Source organism: Trematomus bernacchii, unplaced genomic scaffold (assembly GCF_902827165.1).
Source record: "Trematomus bernacchii unplaced genomic scaffold, fTreBer1.1, whole genome shotgun sequence".
NCBI lineage: Eukaryota > Metazoa > Chordata > Actinopteri > Perciformes > Nototheniidae > Trematomus > Trematomus bernacchii.
In genome coordinates this window covers 8903879-8929170 of record NW_022988097.1, presented here as the reverse complement: position 1 = coordinate 8929170, position 25292 = coordinate 8903879, and the positions used below count along the sequence as shown (strand labels likewise).

At 41.9% G+C, this 25292-nt stretch overlaps 2 protein-coding genes across 5 annotated transcripts; both read left to right on the top strand.

The window, feature by feature from the left end:
• Positions 1–132: 132 nt before the first annotated feature.
• On the top strand, positions 133–12475 carry zgc:66447 (SLAIN motif-containing protein-like). 3 transcript variants are annotated; one of them, XM_034121166.1, is made up of 9 exons: positions 133–425; positions 959–1570; positions 4586–4716; positions 6312–6431; positions 8552–8695; positions 9830–10159; positions 10299–10442; positions 11054–11327; positions 11466–12475. In XM_034121166.1, exons 2-9 carry the CDS (start codon positions 963–965, stop codon positions 11518–11520), a joined length of 1806 nt encoding a protein of 601 aa, XP_033977057.1. In that variant the 5' UTR covers positions 133–425; positions 959–962; the 3' UTR covers positions 11521–12475. The 3 variants fall into 3 exon arrangements, with proteins under 3 accessions (XP_033977057.1, XP_033977055.1, XP_033977056.1); XM_034121164.1 differs by having other exon boundaries at positions 954–1570; XM_034121165.1 differs by having other exon boundaries at positions 134–300; positions 954–1570.
• A 425-nt stretch (positions 12476–12900) lies between these two features.
• Positions 12901–20083, top strand: znf711 (zinc finger protein 711). Of its 2 annotated transcripts, XM_034121162.1 has the most exons (8): positions 12901–13057; positions 14121–14200; positions 14310–14408; positions 14895–15758; positions 15866–16012; positions 16127–16306; positions 16953–17087; positions 17185–20083. In XM_034121162.1, the coding sequence occupies exons 3-8, from the start codon at positions 14330–14332 to the stop codon at positions 18360–18362; spliced, it is 2583 nt and encodes an 860-aa protein (XP_033977053.1). In that variant the 5' UTR covers positions 12901–13057; positions 14121–14200; positions 14310–14329; the 3' UTR covers positions 18363–20083. The 2 variants fall into 2 exon arrangements, with proteins under 2 accessions (XP_033977053.1, XP_033977054.1); XM_034121163.1 differs by lacking the exon at positions 14310–14408.
• The last annotated feature ends 5209 nt before the right edge of the window (positions 20084–25292 follow it).

Genomic DNA, 25292 nt, shown 5'->3' with positions numbered 1-25292 from the left:
AAAAATGTACACATATGTAAACAGCGACACCCAATGGCCTCAATATAGATGACGCAAAGATGTTATCGCACTACCAAATCTCTCCAATAGGAGGCGCCAAATGACAGAGACAGCCCAGAGGGGGAGGGCCGAGGCTGCTGCAGGTCTGTTCACTAAAGTCCATCAACAAGCTAGTTAGCAGAGAGAGCGATACCATATCCGTGATGCTCAAGCAGAAAGAAAACATGGACTAGCCTAACTAAGAGATATATTCCGGTGTCTTGACAACCACTCTCTAACGTCGGCGGAGGATCAATCCAGGTGTGTGTAAATCTCTTCTTCATTCATGCGGTCGTTGCTGCAGCGGAGAGTCTGAGCTGCGAGTGGCGGGCAAGCTCAGTCATCAGCTCTGCAGGGACAACTAGGACAACACGGCTCACTCACCGGTACGGTTGTTTTCCTGTTAGCATGCTAGCTCAGCTAACATTACCTATAAACATGAACGACTAGATATAGTACAATGTACCTGCTGGAGATTCACTGCTTATTCTTCTTATGTTCTAGTCTAGTGGCTAGCTTGTTGCAAAGGTTATTGGAGTTGCATAGTTAGCCACGTAACGAGAAAAAAAGTGGTCGGCGTCATGTAAATACTGGTGATTATTAGCTGAAATTAGCTAACATGTAACGTCAGAAGTGGCGCATTGATACCAAAGCTACTTCATTGTATCCCAGACCAAAAGCTTTGCATGTGAATGTATGAGCTAGAGAATATATTTGTACTGCTTTCTTTAATTTACTGGACCATGTGCTGAGTTGTTGTTGTTTAGTTGGGAAGATGGTGCCCATTCAATAATGGTGTAGGCAGAAACATGTAGTACTATCAAGCTTGGGCTAATATTTTATACAGCCTATGATGTCGCCCTGTTGTTTATTGTCCTCGTGCAAAATGTAATGTTACTCTTCCTCCCCAATAGAGCAGGAGCATGGTGGTCCCGGACAGTGCCAGCGTGCTCCTCCAGGCCGACAATGGCAGTCCCACTGGCCTCATGGAGAGCTCCAAGACCGGGTGCGAGGAGGAAGAAGAGGGGGGTCAGGACCTGCCAGGGGAGGAGCTGGAGGAGGTCCGAAAGCTTCAGGAGCTTGTTCGCAGGTTGGAGGTCCAGAACGAGACCCTGCGCAACAGAGGGAGCAAATCTCTCAGCCACACAGCCTCTGTCAATATCAACGAGAGGCTGAATTGTGAACAAGTGAACAACTCTCACCTCAGATTGGAGCACTGTGGTGAGTTGGGCAGCTCAGACTTTGAGCTGTCTCCACCTCAGGACAGCAGCAGTGGTGAAGACATGTCCCCTCTGCCCATGGCCAACAGGCTGGAGGAAGACGATGAACAGGGTCCACCGGGGGGATTTCTCACCTTGACCTGCAGCAACGGAGCGGGACAGTGCCAGACGCCAGAGAGCCCCTCTCAGGAAAGCTATGACTCAGAGACACTTGCAGAGAACGACTCCGGGGTGGACCAAACTGCACTGGATGAAGTGGATGTCCTAGATTTGGAGGATGAGTGTGCGGAAGAAGACAACGAGGATAGTTGGTAGGTTTTAATATCCACACTTTGTCCTGATAATGCTTTGATAACCTTCTTTTAGCCCTCTTATTTGGGTTATCCAATATATATTTCTGTCAATACTAAACAGACCAGTCGAGGCATCTGAACATTTGCACATATGAGATAGATATCAAGTAAAATACATCATCATATGGGCCAGTAAATATGAGTTACCCTCAAGGGAATTTAATTTCTTGCAACCCAGGCAAGAGCAATGCTACATTTAAAGTTGCGTGTTACATTCGGCTGTGTATAAGTAGAGAGGAGCCCCTTTAGCCATATGAGTCACTGCTCTTTTTCATTTTAACCTCTAACTTAAAAGTGTGTTTCTCCCCCACAGGAAGTGACTATGCACTGTTCTGTAAGTTATTTGGATTCGAAATTAGACTACGTTTCTGACAAGACAGAAACTGCATTTTTTTCCTCATTTACAGGATCAATAATTATTTTCCTGTACTTTCAAAGCTTTGCTTAACTGTGACCACTAGCTCAGAATATTTACTGTGATTAGGAGGTCATGAGGAAGTGTTATGGTTGGAGAAGAGAGAGTAAGAGGGACACGGAAATAAGGAGGAGGCGGTAAAAAAATAAGCGTGAATATAGTCAAAATACAGAGGTGAGAGACAGTCTATTGTTTCGTTAACTTGACTCTGAGCTCCCTGACGGACCAAGGTGAACAACAGATGTGACCTATCTACAACCTTTTTGACAGGTTATAATGGAAAACATTTTTTTTTAAATACCAAGCATGAATGAAAACAATGCGGTCACAATAAGCGCTCCCTTAAGCTTTTTCAAGAAAAGAAGCTATTTGAAAATTGTAATAATAATAGTTGTTATTATTGTTGATAGATCTACATTCACTAAACCGTGTAACACAATGCACTAAAGATCAACTAAGCCATATCTGCATTCGTTAATTCCGAAATATGGGACAGGTTGACGGTTGACCCTTATAAAAACCCAGTTTGTTTTTTTCAATAAGAGGACCTTTGCTCATTACCTCCAGTTTAAATGGCAGAATATAATCACCTGATTACCTAATTACGATTCTAATTACACAATAGGACCAGTTAATATCTAATCCATGTACATTTCATGCCAGAGTTCAGTCTAGACATATTGTTAAATGCTGTGCACATTGCCTTAAACAGCTACCATATTGTGTTCCTGATGGTCACTCTAGCAGCTTAACAGCCTGACCATTCGCAGCTTATTTTCAGTTTCACATAATTAGCCATACCATATGTGCTTTGGGAGGTTATCATAGCCAAAACATCCAGTAATCCCAACGCCGACATAATCTCCTCTGCTCTGAGCTGGATGCAGCCGCATGGCTAAACTGCTTTGGGTGGGATTGCGCAGCATGTGATCCGAGGCCCCCCTTGTGGGACCAGAACGCAGCACGGAGATACACCCCCGAGCTGACGGCCGCTGCAGGGCCTCTTGTTGTGCGTCTATCATTAAAAGTCCTAGAGTACAAGGGAAAAAATAGGTTGCCAATGGCACAGTATCTGCACTCCAAATAATAGTTTCCACGCTTGATTGATTGGACAAGGTCAACTAAAATCTGGCATGTCAATTCAAAATTGCCATGTGAATGTCCATCTTGTTCTTAAATCACCATCATTTTCCTCTTCAAGTTTATTTTGAGGATTACTTTGTAAACTCTTAGCCTAGTAAAGTGGTGCTTATTAGACTTCCCACACAGGCTTAAACTTAAAACATCCTAATTTACGCACCGCACACTGGCAGTCGAGTAGAATGAACCTACCATAACATAACTATGAGGTCCATTTGAAATGATTGTAGAACCACTGTAAAAGTATAGAAATGTAAAGAGTTCTATGTTGACTGTTCAAAAAATGCTGTTCCCTACATCTCAGATAAACTTCAATATTATAAGAAAATGTAGGCTGTGATCATTCCGGTCCGGTGTATTTGTTTTGGTGTGGTACTTGTTGATGGCACTACATTTGCAGACCTGTGTCTTGCATGAAAGGCAGCAGCCAGGTGATTACCTGTGACCGAAACTCTTGATCAAACACAAGAAGAACTTGAATCATTATTCCACATCAAACACAAGTATCGTGAGTGAAAGAAGTAGCTCCTGCCCCCCCCCCCCCTACACTCACTCTGGCAGTGTGTGTGACCTGAATATTGCCCTCAGTATTGGTGCTCATTCCGGTGGGAAATGGGTCCTTTTGTGTTTGCCCAATGGGAAGATGATTTCTCGTTTATTGGTCCAGAACCAGTCGGTCCGGGCCTTTTGTGTATCTAACTCAAAGAATTAACCATGTGACCGGCAGTTCAAAGCTTGTGGTGAACTAATGGCTGTTTGCTCTCAGTATGGCAACACAGGACGCATCTCAGAGGACGCTTTGGAAAGTCAAGTGTTGCTTTCCGATGGGGACTTTGTGTCACTGCATAAAAATGTGGCTGCTAAAACATGTCCGCCTGTCTGTGGCCTGTCATTACAGGATGAGCATGATATGTAAGGCAGATTTAAGATGAGGCAAATGTGTATTTAGCAGTCATGATTGAGAACCAGGTGTAGGCTGTGATAAGGATTTTCAAGGATGCATTACCGACTTAAAGTATTTACCCACTCACTGTTTGATCTAAGTACATCATTCACTTTAAACACACTGTGTGGGATCTTTTCTGCTTCACAGCGTTTTATTCAGTGGTTCAACGTTAAATCTGCCTGTGTTGAACATTGTGAAAAACATTCTTACTATGCATGGCATTCTCAATACTCTTAAGTGCATAACTAGGTCAGGAGTTTACCCTAATCTCCAGCTTGTGTTTATTAAATCTTTTTTTCGGTTGTTGCTGGCACTTTTGACAAACATGTTTAATAAAAAGTAGATTAGGCTTACTTCTGGGCATTTCCCTACCTCAGTTTTCCCCACTCTCCCCATCCCCTTTACTCTTTGTCAATCCTCTCCGTTCTCTTGTTAATAGTTTGTTTTTCTTTTGTCCATCTCTTCTCTACAGGCTGTATGTGTCTCCAAAGAAGCAAGTAGCCGGGTCAGAGTCTACACTGAAATGGTGTCGGCAGGCTCTTGACCATCGCAGCCCAGAGACAGAAATAGCTTGTCGGACCCTGATTAACCGCCTGGACCAGAGTATGTAAACACACACATACATTTTCAAATCAAACCCTTTGAAATGTCTTAACCAACGTATTATTAAATCTGCATTTGTATTCATTCCAGAGATTACTAATCTTCCAGTCCATCACAAGTCTAAGATAAGAAAACGTTAAAAATAAGAAACTGTATCAAGTGTTGCTCCCTTAGAGCTGCATTAAGGCACCTACATCAGCACAAGGAGACAGTGTTACCTCCCTGTGTGAATGGGCTGCTTTCTTATTTACTGCTCACCACTATTGTGTGGGCGCACCGATCTGTGGGTGTTTGAGCTGTGTGACAAAGCCCGAGCTCTCACAGCGAATGTGTACATGGTGTGTACATGGTGTGTACGTCTCTACGTGAGTGAGGACAGAAGTTGGTGTCTGATCCAACAGGCCTCATATATTATTTACCCTGCCAACGGCGGCTCCTACTTCCTGCACACCGCACAACCTGAACAACAGAGCCATTCACACCAGGGCTGAATGACCACATGAAGTCATGGGCTGGGTTGGATTACCCCCAAAACCCCCCCACCCCTGTCGGCTTTCCTTTTTAAACGGCAGCAGCAGGCCATGAAACTGCCTGTTTGCATAGAGACTATAGGGTTAGCAGAAAATGTGAATTAAAAAAAAAGAAGACATTTTATAAAGACGATTTCTAAAGTGAACTGTATATTATGTATGCAATATTGCGACAGCTTGATCTTAAAGCTATTGTGTCAAATAGTTTACACTTGCTATTACTAGTGCATTACTGTGGTCAAAGCAGGAACCCGGCAAATAAGTCTACATTTATCCATACAAAAATATGGTTGACTCTTATTGCATACATTGACCGCTGCAGCTTTATACACTGCTGTTATTTAATCCCTACAGCCCTCTGATGGAAGCAGGACACATAAATCAGATACAAATGACACCTAGTTACAAAAAAACACACATCTGTCTGGTCGGTTATAACTCTGTCTACTGTCCATTTATGCGGAAGACATCGGGTAACTGGAGCTTATTAATTCTGTGCGTCACAGCCTCGTTTCCCAAAAAAAAGTGCTTTTTTTTTTTAATGCATTATGAACTAGAGCTGCGGTCACATTTAGATCTAATGTAAATATTTATCAAAAATATTTAGCCATTCTAACTTAAATAGAGTTGCATTGATGCATTCATACATACTCCTTCACCAACCGATTATTACATTATTTGTTTAAATCCAATTAAGTCTAAAGTACCCCTCACCATCTGCCTCTGGCGGCAGATACTGTGTGTGTTCACATCGTGTCGCTCTGCACCATCCAGGCAACAACAGGATTTCCTGGGGATCCGATCCTTCATTTGTTCAGCTGTCGTCATGGGTCAATGTTATTTATTTATCACCACACCCTCTTATCTTTCTTCGCCTTCAACTCACTCTTTTGCGCTGCTGCACCTACAAAAGTGTGCGCTAAGACCTACACTTAAGATGAGGCCATTAAAATCAATCAATCCCATCCATATTTTTAGCTTCATGTCTCTCTTTTATGTCATCCTTTTGAAGTATGTGTATTCTTCTGGGAGAATATCTAACCTCTCCTCTCCTGTTCCCCGCAGCGACTCGATGGAGGAACATGTACAGTAGCCCAGCAGAGGCAGGCTCGGCTGGCTCAGGCCTGATCTCTCCTGGGTACCACAAATCAACTAACAAATCCCTACTAACCTGTGGCAGCTCAGGTATGGCATGACATTAACACACTCTGCTCCTCATGTTCTGCTCAACACTACAGTGGGATTTACGTCAGTTATTGTACGGATGTAGGTCAGTTGAGTTGTGTGTGCACTAATGCATCAACACTGTGTCTCCTCTGGGATCCCAATGGTTATTTTCAAAGACAATTCGAGCATGTTTTACACAGCTGTGTGTCGCATATACTGCACATTACTTTAACCATTTTTCAAAACATAACTTACGTTTTAATTGAATTGAATATCTACTTGCACCAGGTAGTCATTGTTTACCATTTGTTATGACTACAAATAATAGTTGAATAGCTTCTTAAATGACAAAGGTTTTTCTTCGTCATCCCGCCCAACACACATGAATGCATCACAAACAGATTCTGCCCATCCCTTCACTTCATAACAACCACAGTATTATTATTTTTATGATGAAAAGGTTATTGTTATTCCTAAATAAAAAGAACAGATACTATTCTCTACAGCTAATAGTTTAAACATGTCAACTTCCCTTGAGTTGTTTAAGTTGACTGTAAACAGTGTGCACCTGGCAGACAAACTGATCTATAACATCCGTGTGTTTTGAAAGATGGTCAGTGATTATGTAAAGTATATGTGGTTTGTACTAATGGGATAAAAACACAGGTTTCTGAAGGTGTTTGGCAATGCTAACCAGTGTGAAATGTATAATGCTGGTGATCTTGACTTTGTCGCGATTTTTACTTTGCATTTGTGTTGCTCCTCACTTTGTCTCGCAGCACCTGGCACTTCACTGTGCTGAGACCAGCCATGCTGATGTTGTTATGAATACCCTGAAAATAACAAATATTTGCATGATGGTGTAAATGCCTGGCTTGTCAGTGGTGATGCTATCTAATCCCAGACTTTTACATAACCAAATGCCCCTGGATGCTGATGTCATTTCCTATTTACCTCAGTCTGAGTGTTGCGTCTGTGACGGACAGAAACGCCCATGGCAGGGGAATTTTGCATACTGATTTCCTGGGCTTTATCACAATACCAAACTTTCTAGTAGTGATTTCATTGTTGGAGGATAGACTGCAATATTTCAAAATGTGTGCTCAAGAAAACGTTGCGGCTTCAGTCAAAAAAGTATAAGAATAATTCAAAGCTTAGAACAGATGAGCAAAACTAAACTGCACTGTATTCATGTAAAGAAAAACTCTTATTTGTTGTGAATATATGCATAAGTAGGAATGTAGCACAGCAGGGAAGTGAAATAATTGTTATTATACTATGATTTCAACCACCAAACCAAATGTAATTGTCAAATAAAGATTGATTAAATATGAATAAAGATAGTCTGCATTCCCACCATACATTCTTGGAAATGTTGCCAAGCCAGTCTGATAAATTACGTTAAGTTAGAGTCCACCTGGTGAATTATAAACTTTAATCTAAATTTGTCCTGATGCAGGCAGCACTACTAAGCTGAGGTGAGTTATAACTCACTCAACTCTAGCTGATTGGGACCAATAAAGCTTCTATTTTCCAAAATGTAATCTACTTATTTCAGCAACAGTGTGATTTAATACTCTGCTTGTTTACCTTGAGGAGATTATATGTTAAATGGTAAATATTGATAATACAATTATATGAACCTGATTAACCAGTCTCTGAGCAGAGTCTGACAGATACCACAGGCAGCAAATCAATTCAGTCACCACATAGGTGAAGGTCTGCCATTTGTCATACTCATCTTTTGGTTCAAAAGGGGGATAGTGCCTTGAATGAAATGTGTTATTTTGTGTGGTGAATTTCTTTTTTTCTGCTTGGTTTAAAATATATTTATCATCCGGTGATATGATTGTCATCTGGCTGTGCTGTGTATATTTTAACCTGGCACCATTGTCAGCACAATGAAGGTATAACCTGTCACTGCTTAGGTTTATTTAAGACACATTTAAATGCATACTAGTCGGATAGGTGTTTTGAATCATGAGGAAGGTGTAGCCATTGTTTCTTTCCTATCTGGAGAGCTTTTCTTTGAACACTTAGTATTTCCTCTTGAACAGAAGTGGAAATAACTGCTTATTGTTACCATGTATGTGTCAGAAGCAGCTTGTCGTAACAAGTACCCCACTGTGTTTCTACAGGTGTCCCAACAACCATGCATTCAGCCCTGAGCTCGCAGTCGTCCATAGACAGTGAGCTCAGCACATCAGATGACTCCATCTCTATGGGCTACAAGCTGCAGGATCTCACTGATGTCCAGATCATGGCTCGCCTGCAGGAAGAAAGTGAGTCATGGTGTGCTGTTCCGCTAGGATTTTTTCTTGCCGGTCAAATGTTCGGAAATAATTTATTTTACGGGACAAATTCGAAACTTGCCGGTCATGTTTCAATAATAATAATAATTGTGTAGCAGAGTTTCCATTAGCAGGTAATTACAGGACTATGACCGGTAATATAATGCTGATGTTTAAAACTCATTTTTATATTGCTTCAGTTTATAATCGTAACAGATCGAAAAGTTCAGATTCATTTTTCAATAAATGATGCGCTTCCACAAACAATAAAAAACATAATTGTCACATTCAAACAAACTACTTGTAGTAGATGAAGTACATTATTCAAAAGTTTACATTAACTTTGGATAATAACACGGGAGAAATGAACGGAACCCTTCTCTCTCTCCTGACAGCCCGTCAGTATCAGACTCATGCAACTCACTGATCCAGTAATGAGTGACCCGACAGTGAAGAATAAACATATTTATAACTAGTTTAGCTTGTTCCAGAGGTAGATAAAATAGCTAAGTGTGTTAGGTCTAACTTGAAGTGTGTGTTTTGCTCCGCTCACCGGTCCGTCACAGCAGACAGAGCTGCAGGTGATCATGCAGAGCTGCGTGTCTCCATATAGCTATTTTATTGTCTTTTTCAGACACCTTAAAAAACTGCCAGACTGGTGAAGCCATTTTGGTGAGCTTCTTTTGCCGCGCTCAGAGGAAAGTCTCGTGTTTTTTCGTCATCTGATCGGCTCTCCTGATCAGCCTTTATAGAGAGCACCGATCACTATTAAGAGTGAATATCGGCCGATAGTGATCGGCGGCCGATCGATCGGAGCATCCCTAATTATTACCGGACATTTTGACCGGCAGGTTTTAAATTTACCTGGTTTTTATACATTTTACCCGCTAAAAAACGGTAATTACCGGCTAACGGAAACCCTGACATTTGATTGTGTTTTCATATTTTAAACAGTACACTGCTGTTGGTGAAAGCTGATAAAGAAATGTAGAAGCACAGTAACACTTATTGCAATGATCTTTTTACACCTCTGTAGATATTTAGATAGTTTTTTATGAATTTGCAAGTGTATTTGTATGACTCCATGTATATGCAGTTTCCTTTTTTAACTGTTTTTGGTGTTAGGTCTGAGACAGGATTATGCCTCGTGCTCAGCGACTGCATCCCGACGCAGCTCCACCACCTCTCTGCATTCCCTGCGGCGGGGCGGCACCTACAGCGATCAGGAATTTGACAGTTACAGCCTGGAGGACGAAGAGGACGAGTTCTGCTCCATGCCCCAGCGCCGCCATCGCTTCACGCCCTCGCCATTAGGCTCACCACGGTGCCTGTCCCCTTCCACTTCCAACCACGGTCAGGAATACAGCAGCCGACTCGGGGCCCCACGCACAAGAACACCCAGACGGTCACTTCAGGGCCCCAGTGCAGAGCTGCTGAAATTTGCAAAGAGCGAAGGTAGGCTAACAACACAGATAGAATAGCATTAATACCATATGTCGAGAAGATCAGCGTGGCCATCACAGAGATTCTTGTTGAACCCAAAGCTGTGATTACAAACACTGAAGCTGAATGTGTCATGTATGTGTGGTTCCAGAAGAGTTGAGGCACAGCATGCCTAACCTGGCCCCCCGCACCAGCCTAAGATCCCTGGAAGCAGTCAGGAACAGCCGCAGCATGGAGGCTAACCTCCAAAGCTCTGGCAACCGCATGTCCCACCTGACCCACTCCCCCTCCACAGGTAACCCTTCCCTCTTCACCTGATCCGCACCACCCCATCTGTGTCTGCCTTGCATATACCTAATGTCACTCTAATCCTAACACTTTATTTCCTAAAACCTCTGCATGACCTCAGCTAAAAAACACAACAAACACTCACACATTTACTCCTCTTATATATTTTTCACGTGTAAATACTTTCCTAAACATGTGAAAACTCAAAAAGAAATCTTTGAAAGTCTTTGAAGGAAATGTATGTATTTCCCTTTGATCACCCTTTTTATATATAAAAAAAACAGTTATATATTTAATCTAATACTCACTCATACAACATGTGACCCACATGCAAACCATCACAAATGTTGCCACTACTCCTTCCTTGACATACCTGAAATGTAGAGGTAACCCTCCTATCACTTACCTGCTACATGATTATTTAATTACTGTCCTTTAACCTCAACCTTGATAATCCAGTACTGCTCTTGCCACACTTTCCTGCAACTCCCACAGGCCACAAATGTAGTTTGAATTTCAGTTACAGCTTATTTATCCTTTGTATATTAAATCTAAGTTGTCAGAAAGTAATAGAAGTTTGAGATTCTATTATACCACTGAGCCTCTCTTCCACTCAAGGTATGGCTAGTAGTCGGCTGCATGGCAACGGCCAGTCACCTCTCTCCCTGCGGACTCCGGTTAAAGCTGTCCCTCAAATGGCAGCTGGTCATTCTTCAAGAGGTCTTCCTGTTGTCCAAGCAGCACCTGCAGGAGGGGGCCGCAGGGTCCAGTCCGTCGGCTCGGCTAATGGAGGAGCCTACACCCCCGGGAGAGCCTCCACCGGGGCAGGGAGGGCTGCCGCGGGCCGAGGACAGGCCCCTACCAGAAGTAAACTTTCACAGCCCCCCAGGAGGTGAGTGCTTACAAACTATTAGAGAATTTTAACAAACAGAGGATTTTTTACTTTAATTATGGCAATATTGTATTTATGTCATTTCTATGATACTTTGTCTCTTTTGTGAATGAATGCTAACTTTCTATTCTTTGGCAGGTCTTTTGGCATGACTAAAATGTCAGATGAATCCTGGAAAGATGGCTGTTACTGAGCATTGCCGGTGATGGAAGGATGATAACTGCTGCAACCCTCCCCTGACCTCTCCCCGTTATCTCTCCTTGTACAAAGAACACAGCCACTGTGTCCACAAATGTGTTTTACAACCTTTGGGTCCCCCAATTTTAGACTGGAGTGCTGGGCTGCACTGGATTCGTAGTCAAGACTCATCTCTTTCCCTAGCATGAAACATTGTCAACCCACACAGAGAGGCACAGTGTGTAGGCAGACAAGAATGCACACATGCACACTATACTTGTGATATGGACCAACTCTGAGCTTCCAGAAGATTTGTTTGTGTCAATTTTACTTATTTTTCTATGGTAATTGCGAGAAACTGCTGGAATATTAAAGGTCCCTGTTCTGTTGATGTAATTGATATGAAGACGGTCTAAATGAAGATATTGGTGGTTTGTTGATTTTCTGTGGGAATTCCTACTAGATGAAGGTGCTGAGTGTTGCATGCTTGTTTTTTTTGGGTTTTTTTCCCCCTTATCAGTGTAACTGCAATATGACAAATTTTTCATGTGTCCCACAATGATGTGTGAATTTGATTGTTCAATGGTTCATTGTGAAATTATCTATAGTTTGGTGTTGTATTTGAGTTATGGTCTTTGCTTACACAGCAAGGCAACTCATGTAAACCACACTGCCCTTATAAATAATACAAACATGGAAATATATGGTTTGTGCCAAGGTGCATTTCCGCTGCAACACTTCAGAAGAATCTTGACATCAAAGGTACTGTTATAATACTGCATTTTGCAGGCATTTTTACTGCATATCTATAGGTGGTTTTAAATGTGCTTTTGGATACCACTGTAATGAAGAAGATGTTTATGCACGAAGGCCTTGTGCCTTAGACAGCTATGCACCCTCATGCAGAGTGCCTCTGACAATTAGGAGCTGTTATTAAAATTAAAAAAATAAAGGCTACCCTGAAACTTTAATTTCTGCATTTGTTTTTATGTTTGTATTATATAAACCATGCAACTAATTTGCAGCCATTAGGCACACTATTTAATCCCTCCGCAGCACAAGGAGTAGCGGCAGCATCTCCCGGATATTTCCTGCCTGGGTGCATCACCAAACGCCTCAAATGAGTGCTCGACGCTACCCACCCCTTGTGACAAAATGGCCCACAGGCCTCATCTGCGCAAACAAAATGTGAACGAAGTCGGCACCCATGTTAAAAAAAAAATGTCATGATGTGATAATATTTGAATGTTGTGTCTCAAATCCGGGCACAGATATGTTCCCATTAGGATAAAGTGTTTTAACGTTACTCTGCTCTCTTATGCATGACGCAAATAGTAAGGGATCAGCGGTAAACGAGGCCACGCATTGTCTGCCCCCCGCCCTCCCTCTGCTTGTCAGGAAGAAAGCTGATTGGCCGAGGCCTAGCAAAGGGTGCCCGGGGATCCAAAACTGCAGGCCGCACTTAGCTTACCGTCAAAAATAAACCAAAACAATAACAGACAAAACTGAGAAGGGGGAGAAACACCGATAGAGTCAGAAGAGGACGCTATCAGGTAATTTTATTTTGAATCTGTTAGAAAGGCATGTGGAATAAGACGCAAGGGCCCAGTCGGCCGTAGCGGGCCTCTTTCAGCCTTTTGGAAAACAACATGGAAGATAATGCGGCACAAGCTGCTTCACTTAGCTTAGCAAGCTAGCTAGCCTACAGGAAGATCGTCGTCGCGCGGATTAGAGCGACTTGCATAATAATTGTCATATATGGCATGTTGGTTTGTTGGTAATGCGGGTGCCTTTATTCAGAGTGTATAGTTGAATGCATTTGAGTTTAAAATGGTCAAATAAGAGCGGTTGTCGCATTCCTTGGAGTAGCAGTTATGCTAGAACAAAATGGCGCCTCGGAGGATCAGTCCTAGCTCGCTTGCTAGTTAGCTCTGGTGGGTGGAGGGCGGTAGCCGCCCTGGTATGCATTGCATAACGTCTGCGGTACTTTCATTGGCGGCCATAAACTCAAAGCTAGTGTTGATTTTTTTGAAAGTCCAGAAATAAATACTTTTTTAATAAGACCAATGCATAAGCTCCTTGCTTATTTTATCCTTAAGTTATATATCCGCGGGACCTTAACGTCACCACAGAAGACATTACCCACTTGGCTTATTTTGAACCGTCATGCGACGGCAATACATTCATTTATACATAAACAAGCAGGACTCATCTTTCAATAGCTATCAGAGCTGCTGACTGTGGGCTCGTCCTCCTGCACACTGAGCGGGACAGCCCTTTGTCTCAGCTGGGCTGCAGCCATCAGGCTCAACCAGCTCCAGGTGTATTGCTATATCAGGTTGAAGCCGCCTGTAGTACTACTTATAAGCAATGGATGGAGCCAGTGGTCAACAACAAAACTGCCCTCCTCCTCAGTGAAAGTGTTCGGCCCTGTGTGTTAACGTTACACATTCCATTAATTATGGTGTTAACACTGTTCTTATTATAAAGCTGAACATATGTATACAAGTTGTGTTGTAACGTCTTTACATACCTGCCTCCTTTCTGTTCCCTTCTATTATGTGCACAATGCCTATGAGTACCAATTGTTTATGTTTGTTTTTTTCTTTTACCAAGGGATTGATTAACTTGATGGAAGGAAGCACATCAATAACCCTGTTGGTTGTATTCTAAGGGGTTTGTCATCAAATGTGAAGGTATGTATTGGATACTAGTCTGTGTTGCATTTTGCTTTCATTTTCACTTTAGTAAAGCACACTAACACAGTACAAGAAAACTGCTAACAGTGTACACTGTAATTTTAAGGCTTTTCCCCAAGTAAAGACATGGATCAAGGAGGAGGAGTGTTGGAGCTACACACTCAGGAGCTTAAGATGCCCCACGCTATGATCATGCAAGACTTTGGTAAGTGGTCAAATAGGACAAGCTGAAAACCAATCATTTCAAAATGTAATCCAATACACACCATCCGACAAATTAAAGTATAGCTAAAACCTAAATATCTTTAAGATTGAATCAGTCATTTCTTAAAATAATGTAATCACTTTTAACTATGTAAGAGAGCTGCTCTAGACACACTTTATAAACTATACTATACTTCTATACAATCAGGTTGATTTGGTCTCCTCCGTCACGTTGACAGGGCCAATGTCATTTGGTTTTATTGCCTACATAAATAAAAAAAAGTCACTGTTACAAACATTGTCATTCTGACGTTTTCCCAACAAACCACCATAGAGCAGGTGATACCTGTCACCAATATTATACAATATTCTGTTCAGATATCTCTGCTGTAGCTACAATGTTAAACACACTCTGCAGCTTATATGCTCATTTTGTTTTAGGAAACTCTTTGTCATGCAGCCCTCTCTGTGTGTCTTGTGTTTACAGTTGCAGGCATGGGGGGTCTGGCTCACATCGACGGGGAGCATATTGTGGTGTCTGTGCCTGAAGGTATGCTTCTTTCTGATGTGATGACGGACGAGGGCATCCTCCTGGAGCATGAGCTTGAGGTTCACTGCCTGGAGACTGAGGTGGTGGAAGAATTCGAGACGGAAGTGGTGGAGAGCTTACATGCAGACGTTGACTGCTTGGAGGAAGAAGAGGTCGAAGGGCTAGAGACACATGTGGTAGAGCTGGAGGCTCAGGTTGTCGAGGGCCTCGATGACGAGGTGGAAGTGGAGGGTCTGGAGGCGCATGTGGTTGAGGGCCTGGAAACTGAGGTTGATGTCGAAGACCTGGGAGTTCACATCGTCGAAGGCCTTGAGGAAGAAGTGGAAGTGGAGGGTTTGGAGGCGGAGGTTGTTGAAGGCCTGGAGGTAGATGTGGAGAGTCTGCAGTCGCAAGGAGTAGAAGCCCATGAAATTAGCTCTGAAGACATGGTGACCTCAGAACACAGTGTGATCATGCCTGAGAATATTCTGGGCACAGAGGTTGCAATAGAGGAAGATCTGGACCCCCATCATCACCATCACCACCACCATCACCACCATCATCATGTCCTCACTGCAGACCTCATCCAGGACTCAAACCACCATCATGATGACATGCCAGACCAGGTGTTTGTGGCGGAGCTGCTGTCTGAGCACCAGGACAACACGCTGGACCACCAGTTAGTGTCAGAAGGCTTGATGGTGACCGAATCCAACTCGGAGACCATCATCCACCAACAGATGCCAGCAGAGGCTGTCTCCCTGCAGACGGACGAGGATGATGATGCAAGAAGCAGCTCTGAAGATTACCTCATGATCTCCTGTAAGACATAATTTCATCATTTATATGTTAATTAACTTTGTTCATATGTAATACCATGTTTTATTATTGATATGTTTTATGAACTATGACTACTTGTGTTACTGTAGTGGATGAGGTGGGAGAGAAGCTGGACATAGGAGACACTCCCCTGGAGATCAGCACTGAGGTAATGGAAGACAAGGAGTGTAAAGAGGAGGACGGCTCCGAGGTCATCAAAGTCTACATTTTCAAAGCTGAAGCAGATGATGACTTGGGTAAGTGACTTTTTAGAATAATCAAATCATTTCAACAATACAACACAATTCTTCCCTGTTAAACGTAATGTTGATCATGGATTGGATTTCAATTGTAATGTTATCTCTTTCCAGGTGGAACAGAGGTAATAACAGAGGATGATTACCAGAATGGCCATCCTGACCTGGAAGCTGCATCGTCAGGCAGACTGGGAGTTGGCCGTGACAAGATGGTCTACATGGCGGTCAAGAACCATCCGAAAGAAGAAGAGGATGATGAGGATGACAGTGACGAGGATGACGATGATGACATCAGTATGTCCCTTTGTGAAACCACTTTAATTGTATTGTGTCAGCCGGGTCGTGTGGCTGTAAACGAGCAAAAGGTGTCAATTAGAGTTGCATGACATGACGAATGTGTGCAATACGTTGTTTAATATCGCCATAGCAATACAACATGTTCATCACTGTTAAATACAACGGTTAAAGTGTATTCACTTCAGCCTTCCCACTGCTTTTTGAATACTGCTAAAATACAACAAGTTGCTTGTCTGTCTGCGATACAAATCGAAAGGAAAAACACACCGATAATAGATCTAGTTAAACACAGGCACAAAACAAACAATTGTTAGTTAATTAGTTATCTAATTATGGCTACTAGCTGAAACAATCTTCTTTTGCGCCCATAATAAACAAGCAGTTTCTTTTGCGATGAGCTGACATTGAAATGATTATGATTTATATACAACACATTGAGTGTTAGAAGGAGATCAGTAAGAGGGGGTTGCTGTATGTCAGCAGTCTTTTTAAATGAGTAACCTTTGGACAGTTTGCACAGCATGTGTCACAGCTCAGATATATGCCATATTAATACATTTTGAAAGTGCATTAGAGCATATTTTCAAATAATCAATTTTAGCAAAACTTACAATTAAAAGTTAATTCTATTTTTTCCGTGCAGGTAATACCATCGATCAGGTGAAGAATGGAGCGGCTTCACCGTTTCTGCAAATCCGAGAGGGACTCGGGGACAACCGTGTCCTTAAACCCAAAACTAAGAAAAAGAAGAAAGGAGATATTCGACAGTCTCAGACTGGTATGAACAGATTTAGAATTTGTGTGAAGAAGATAATTTGCTAGTGAGAATGTAATATTTTTGGATGGATAACAGTATTTCCACCGCTCTCTTCCAGCTGTTATCATCGGACCAGATGGGTTGCCCTTGACTGTCTACCCCTGTCACCTATGTGGAAAGAAGTTTCGCTCAAGAGGCTTCCTCAAATGCCACATGAAGAACCACCCGGACCACCCGCTGAAGAAGAAATACCAATGTACAGACTGCGACTTCACCACCAACAAGAAAATCAGTTTCCACAACCACCTCGAGAGTCACAAGCTGCTGAGTCACAACGAGCGCTCTCCAGAATACAGCGAGTACGCGCGGCGCTACCACGAGTCCAGCCCTCTGGGCTCCGACAAGCTCATCGTCAAGGACCGGGAGAACAAACTGCATCACTGCAAGTACTGCGATTATGAGACCGCTGAACAGGGTCTGCTCAACCGTCACCTGCTGGCTGTGCACAGTAAGAACTTTGCACACGTGTGCGTCGAGTGCGCCAAGGGCTTCCGCCACCCGTCAGAGCTGAAGAAACACATGCGGACCCACACGGGCGAGAAGCCCTACCACTGCCCACACTGCGAGTTCCGCTGTGCAGATCAGTCCAACCTAAAGACTCACATCAAGAGCAAGCATGGCGCCGATCTGCCTTTCAAGTGCAGCCACTGTCCGCAAGCATACGCTGACGCACGGGAACTCCAGCGGCACATAGAGATGGTGCAAGGCCACAAGACCCACCAGTGCCCACACTGTGAGCACAAGAGCACCAACTCCAGCGACCTGAAACGACACATTATCTCTGTACACACCAAGGACTTCCCCCATCAGTGTGACGTGTGCGAGAAAGGCTTTCACAGGCCCTCGGAGCTGAAGAAGCACGCAGAGACACATAAGGGCAACAAGGTGCACCAGTGCCGACATTGTAACTTCAACGCCCCGGACACCTTCACTTTGAGTCGCCACATCCTGTCCTTGCACACGAAGGACCTTCCCTTCAAGTGCAAGCGCTGCCGGCGAGGGTTCCGGCAGCCGGCGGAGCTGAAGAAACACATGAAGACACACAGTGGTAGAAAGGTTTATCAGTGCCAGTATTGTGAGTATAACAGTACGGACGCTTCTGGCTTCAAACGCCACGTTATCTCCATTCACACCAAGGACTACCCACACCGCTGCGACTACTGCACCAAGGGCTTTAGGAGGCCTTCGGAGAAGAGCCAGCACATAGCCAGGCACCACAAAGACATGTTGATGTAATGTCATCGCTCACACACACACACACACACACACACACACACACACACACACACACACACACACACACACACACACACACACACACACACACACACACACACACACACACACACACACACACTCCTCCTTCCCCAGTAAATCTGTGTCACACACCCAGAGGTAATTTTAGTGTATTAACAAAGAAATGACAGATGTATGCTGTTGATGAAGACGACAACATCATAATTGCTGTTCTGTGTTGTAATGGGTGTAATCCTCCTCCCCCAGGGGTAATGCAAGAACACATTTTAGATGGGGTGAAGTGTAAAAAAAAAAAGACAATGTACACTGAGTGGGACAGCTGTAAATTGTGTTTCGTTTCGTTGCAGAAAATCACATATGAACATATATTCAGGGTCTCAAATGTCTATATTTTTATACCCCACTCAGCGGAAATGCTGCAAGATGATGACTGTGTCCTGTAAATCAGAAAGTGGTGCTTAGTGAACGTCATGCCAGTTCTTCAGATGATGTGGAATGTGCACCGGAGAAGTTTACCTCCATAGTACACACTAGCATCTCTGTTCCCTATTAACCAGCTTTTACCCTGACATTTGTGTTCAATGCCATCATGTCTTTTAGAGGCAGGGCCATTCATGACTTCATAGATGGTTTTGAGTGATGTTGACACACATTACGCACCTTGAGAAGATAGTTCATCAAATCTAACATTTGAACTTCCATCATTTTGGATTTTCCTCCCAAGCTTGAACACTTGGAGCTCCACTAAATTAATCATGTATGATATAGGCTGTATTCTATTAAATATGTCTTAAAGTTGAATCAGAGATTTTCTGGTCTGATCAGCAGTGTCTAACAAGGAGGAGAAATGGTGTCGCTGGTATATTAGTAGAATATCCCTTTAGTGTACACAACACATTTCCCATAGTTCACAGGTGTATGAACTTGGCAGATTTATATGAACTTCACGTTCGGTAACCTTTGGACCTGATTACATCTGACGGCCATAGTAAGCTGCATCGTGCGATGTTACCTAAAGCTAAATGTGCTCTCGGCTAACATCGACTGCAATCATGCCTTACATCTGTCGCTCTCTATCCCTTAAGCACTGAGGAACACAGCTAATCAGAAAGGAAGTGATTTTTAACTCTCAAACATACTGCATCAAAACCATTCTCTCAGAGATTGTGTGTTTGAGTCAGTAGAAAGCACTTTAATAACTTTTTTTTTTTTTTTGTATTTTAATTACGTGTGTGTACATATATAGATATTTAAATATATCTATATATAAAACCTAGATAATAAACAATTACAGAGCTTTGTGAGTTGGTAAAAGAAAAGTTTGTTTTGAGTGTTATCTCTAGTGGGCACGATCCATTACTGTATCCAGACGGAATTTGATTGAAAGTGGTGGGTTAACCATTTATTGTTTTGTTCTATGGATAAGTGATCTGGTTTTGTGTTTTGTTTGTGCTCACTAACAAGTTTCCCCGACCCTCGTTATTATACAACCCAAATCCCAACCATGGGAGTATTCCCTTCAGTCAGTGGTCCTATTGGCATTAGTCTTTAAAGTATGCACACATGCTGTCTCCATGAAATTAAATGTGGTATATATTAAAGATCCCCACATTTCGTGTACCTTAGTCTATATTTTCTTTCAGTCTGATTGTGGATAAACTACTGGTGGGGAAGAACCAAAATAAACAATTATCTTTTTACGCTCTTTGTGCTTTCTGTCCTGCAAACAGAAATGATCTTTACATGACATCTTAGAAGAATACTTGACCAAAAAACGAACCATTTGTATATCAGGTACCCTACCTGTATTCTATTGAAGAAGGTTTTCCTGCATCGCTCCACAGTGAACAAAGAATCAGAAAACAAATAAGGTTTTAATTAAAGTCAACGGACAAGCACTTCTAACTGCCACAACAAGTGTGTTTAACAAGCAAGAGACTAACAATCAGGAAGTGTGAAGGTAAGGTTTTAGTGGTTGGGAAGTAGCATGCATTGGATAATAATTCACAAAGTAACAAATATTTAATCAAAGATATTCATCACTTTGGATTCTACGTTTACCATGGAGGCATGCTAGGAAAACAAATTCAAGCTAACACTGGATTTGTTTTCGAACAAAGTATAACATTTAATACCCTGTCAGCAGATATTCACCGTCAACACAGGTTGTATGCTCCATACATGATGAGAGACAAATATTCATTTAGATTAAACACAGTCAACTGTTTGAAAGGATCACTTCTTGAATTTAAATGAGCGACTAACATCAAACAGATGAAATTGTTCCATGCATCCTTTTTTCATCCCCTGATTTACAGGTTTTATTCAACGAGGACAGAAAGCAGGATTTTCGTTTTGACATATTTCTACCTTGACTGACAATAATGTTTGGGGGCAGATGAAAGCAAGGCAACCATCACTCTATCATCCTGTTTTGGAACTTGAAACCTGCTTTAATGTCTGTGTATATTTTAAAACCTCTAATGAGTGTCTGTGGTTTCAGTTGTTGCTCTCAGTTCAACAGCTTTGTTGTTTCAAAGCTAAAAATAAAATTAGGTTTCTTTTACAGAAATAAATCCTGTTTCTCTTTTCAGACAAGGAAACATTTAATATCTGCAACGTTTTTACCTGTATTAGATTATGGTGATCTGCTATACATGAATGCCTCTGACCAGTGCCTAAAGAGCTTGGATACTGTGTACCATTGTGCCTTACGATTTATTACTGGATGTGGATATCGAGTACACCATTGCACTTTATATGCTGCTGCTAATTGGCCATCTTTGTCTGCTCGCAGACTTTCCCATTGGTTGGGTTTTATTTATAAATCTGCTTGGGTTGGTTCCCTCCTACATTTGCACATATATGTGTCAAAGAGAAAGTCTATATGGCCTGCGCTCCCAAGATTGTATTCAGATGCTGGTTCCTACAGTGAGAACAAAACTGGGTAAAACAGCTTTTAAATATGCTGCCCCCACAGCTTGGAATAATGTACAGAAGGAGCTGAAACTCAGATGTAATCACTATGGGGGAATTCAGGTCCATCCTAAAGGACAGAGAACACGACACCATTGGTAGATGTGAGTGCTCATATATCCAAAAATCGTTTTAAATTTTGCCAGTTTTTAATGATTTTTAATAGTTTGTTTTATTTTGCATATTGACTGGCTAATGTGCCATTTTATTTGTGTTTTACAGCTGTATTTGTCTGCCTGTCTTGTCTGTGTTTTATCTGTTGTAACTTCGTTCATGCTGCCCTTCTTGGCCAGGTCACTCTTGGAAAAGAGATTTTAATCTCAATGAGTCTTTTACCTGGTTAAATAAAGGATATATATTCAGCACCACACATTTATTTGATTTTACAAATGTAGTCAACTATTGAGAAGTGATGAAATAAGCCAGTAAGCCTCGGTAACTGCGGTGCCAGAGGCCAACAAGCAATTTACTGGTTAGTATAAAGGGAATTTGAAATTTCACTGGATCACCAGCTCATCCTCTGACACATCTGTGCATAGATATGATTTATGTGTGAGCTGCACTGCAAAATCTTGACACCATCCCGGCACACCGTAGTTTTCAAGTTCAGCTGACGAAATCAAGTTGATACAAAATGTGAGAGCTGCCGACCTGAAGTTTTACCCTTTGATTTCAACTATTTTCCCGAATTGCAGTGATGCAATTCTACAGTGTTAAGAGGGTCGCCAAGCTCAAGAAGTAGATAGAAAACATACAGTACAAGTTGAAGGCATTCAGGTGTGTTGAAGAGTAAACAGATCTTTGCAAATAGCTAAAACAGCAGATAACCAGCTGGAAATGTATACCATTATCAATGCTGCATCATAAGTAAATCCCAGCCTGTTGTCGGACTAGTTCTGTTATAGATCCACTTATGAATCTGTGTGTTGATGTCATGTGTGTGTAAGAAAAGCCCAGTTGTTACTAACAAATTGGAAAAACAATACCAGCACGCAGAAACTTAAGCAGGTAAATGTAATTCAGTTGACCTTAATTGTGTCATTTACACCTGAGCTTTTTTAGTGTCAAATGTTATAATGTCTTCCGTGAAAAAAAGATAATGTTGTCTTCAAATGAATGTGTGGTCTGTGATCAGATCACTTCTGATTATAACTAACTTCAGAAATGGTAGTTGCAAAGAAGGCAAGTAAGAGGGATGTTGATGAATGTCGAACAATAGTTGTGAAGGTTGTACAAATTTTATAATGCAGAGGGATAACATGATGAGTTTGCGAGTGGCCTTGGCGAAGGAGGAAACAGACAGATTGATGAAATGATGTGGGATTGGAGTGACCATGAGAGAGAGGAAGAGCAGTGACTGAATCAGGAAGAAAGTGCAGTAAAGTGATTTAAAAAGTTTGTGCAGGTGTCTCCATGTAATCTTTCTATCAACTGTGACTCATTATAATATAAACAACTTCCTCTCTTCCCTCCACACAGAGACTCCCAGGAGATTTGACTCTTTCTACGCACCAAGACGTGTGTTGCAGTCGTGTTTCGCTCCCATGTCACCCGTCTTGAAAGATGTACGATGCTTCATGCTGAGGGAAATGAGGCTGTGCAGATGGGTTCACATACACCTGAAAGATGCACCAGCCGGTTCATTTTCTGTTGATCCCACAAAACATCTCATAAATCACTTAATGGTGCAGCTGTCAACAGAAACCGCTGAGAACGCAGAGATCAATATGCAGACATATCCATAAAATGGTCCCTAAGTAACCGTTTCTTTCTCACTGCATCATCCAGGAGTTTAGCGTTAGTATGTGTTGGGGGTGTGTTGCTCTGAATACACATAATTAAGCAACGGCAGTAAGTACATTTGCCCATTTCCCATCTGACCGTGCTGAACTACTCTCTCTTTGAATTTAGAGTCAAGGTGTGCAAACGTGATAATTAATTCACAAATAGTCCAGTCACTTAATTCTTCAATCACTGGCATTAGTAAATAGTCGGCAATAATTCAAAAAAATGTTGTAACAGTTTTGCCTCAGATCATATTTTGGGTATTTTTGTTTTGGACTTTGGTGTTAAACAGCATATTTCAGTAGAGGGAGCAGCAAATGGAGCTGGAGACTGTATTGAACTCATCCCATTGGCAGACAGCACTGCCATAATGTACCTCCAGATCCTGCGGTAGCCCACATAACCAGAGTGGACCGAGCCAGATTGTCGCCGACAAGGCTGAAAGTGCTGCAAGCCAGCTGGAGACTGCGAGGCCTTCAGGGAAATCAGTGCCAGAGTGCTCGGAGATGGGTAGAAATTGGCCTGCTGATTAGTCGCAGAAAGGACTGAATGGTGGACTTACAAGAGAGAGACATAGAGTAGAGATGGTAGGCAGCCTGTTGAGTATGCAGGTCTCTCTGACTCAGTAATGGTGTGTCATCTGATGTGCCTCTATCTGAAAAACATATTTCTAACAGACAGTTAGTGGACCTTGGGTTTGAATTTTTTTTTTCAAACTGCTTTTTCAAAGGTGAAACATTAACTTTCTCATGTTTAAATCAGATTTTTTTTTCTCCAAGAATCATAACAGCTACTGACGTCAACAGGACCATCTCCTTGACAACAGGGCCAATATATCATCCACTCATGTAGGATGTGTGATATATAAGTGGACCTGCGTTGGGATTGTTTTGTCAAGTAACTTCTTCAGTTTGACCACAGGTAAATTAAAGGTAAATTCTTTAAAGTCTTTACCTTTTGAAAAAGAAATTGTTAAAAGCAAGATGAAAATATATTATGGTAACAATTTTAACTCCTTTGCCATAAAACCATTCTGAATAATATGTACATTTTACAACTGCTGAACACACAATATCTTCAATTTACTGAAGGTCCATTCTTAGGTTTCATGTCTGGAACCCAGTTCTGATGCCATAAGAAATGCTCTCTATACATTTAATACTGATTTAAAGGTGAGCCCAGAGAAATGTTTCCCCTTCAGCAGATGAGTGTGAAAACAGCATGCACATGCTTCAATCTGCACCGTAAAGGTCAAACACCCAATTCCAGTAGCATTTTGCAAATCACATTTTGAGTGGAGGGAGGCTCTTACTGGAATAACAACTAACGTAGAATACCACAACCCTTAATATTTCTGATTAGAATCAAGTCCGATCTATTATGTTGGACACGGTGTGAATAACCCTTGATTTCATTCTTTAGATGTGCTGCTGCCTGGACGCAGGATGGCCAGGTGAGTGAAGACATCCTTAGAGTTATCAAGTGGGCGCCCCCTTCTTTCCTCGATGTTTCACTGATAGGCCCACAACACCTCCAGATGCTCAGCAGTAAATCATATCTCAATAGTTATCCATGTTCTGAAAGGGGAAACATTTCCTCCTGAGTATTCACTAGATGTCACTGTTATCCCATCCTTCCTTAAGAGACACTGGCTTCACTGATAACTGAGATTGTTTCAAAAAATAAGTGCATCAAAAATAAATGCATACTCATTTATAAGTCAGTGGCTGGGTTTCAATGAGACTCCCAGAATAGAATTAGATTAATATTTAAACAAAAAAAAGTATTTCAATGTTTATTTAGCCGAAATAGCTAGTGAGCACAATGACATAACAAATGCATGAATGGATGTTATTGGTATACTCCAATTTATGGTTTTATTTAATAATTGAATGTATTAATTACAGGGAGAAAAAATCGAAAAAATTAGGGTTATTTTAAATAGATTTCTGTGTATGTTTATCCGAGGCAGCTATTTCAATGAATCTTTAAGGGCGTATTTCCAGACTTTTTCGCCCACTCACCCCACAAGAAGAATTTGTAAAGTACCATGTCTGGTAGGACAGGAGGATATATACATATATATGTACATCAAACATTATATACACACAACATATTGACATCAGAGGTACAAAGGTAAAAAATATC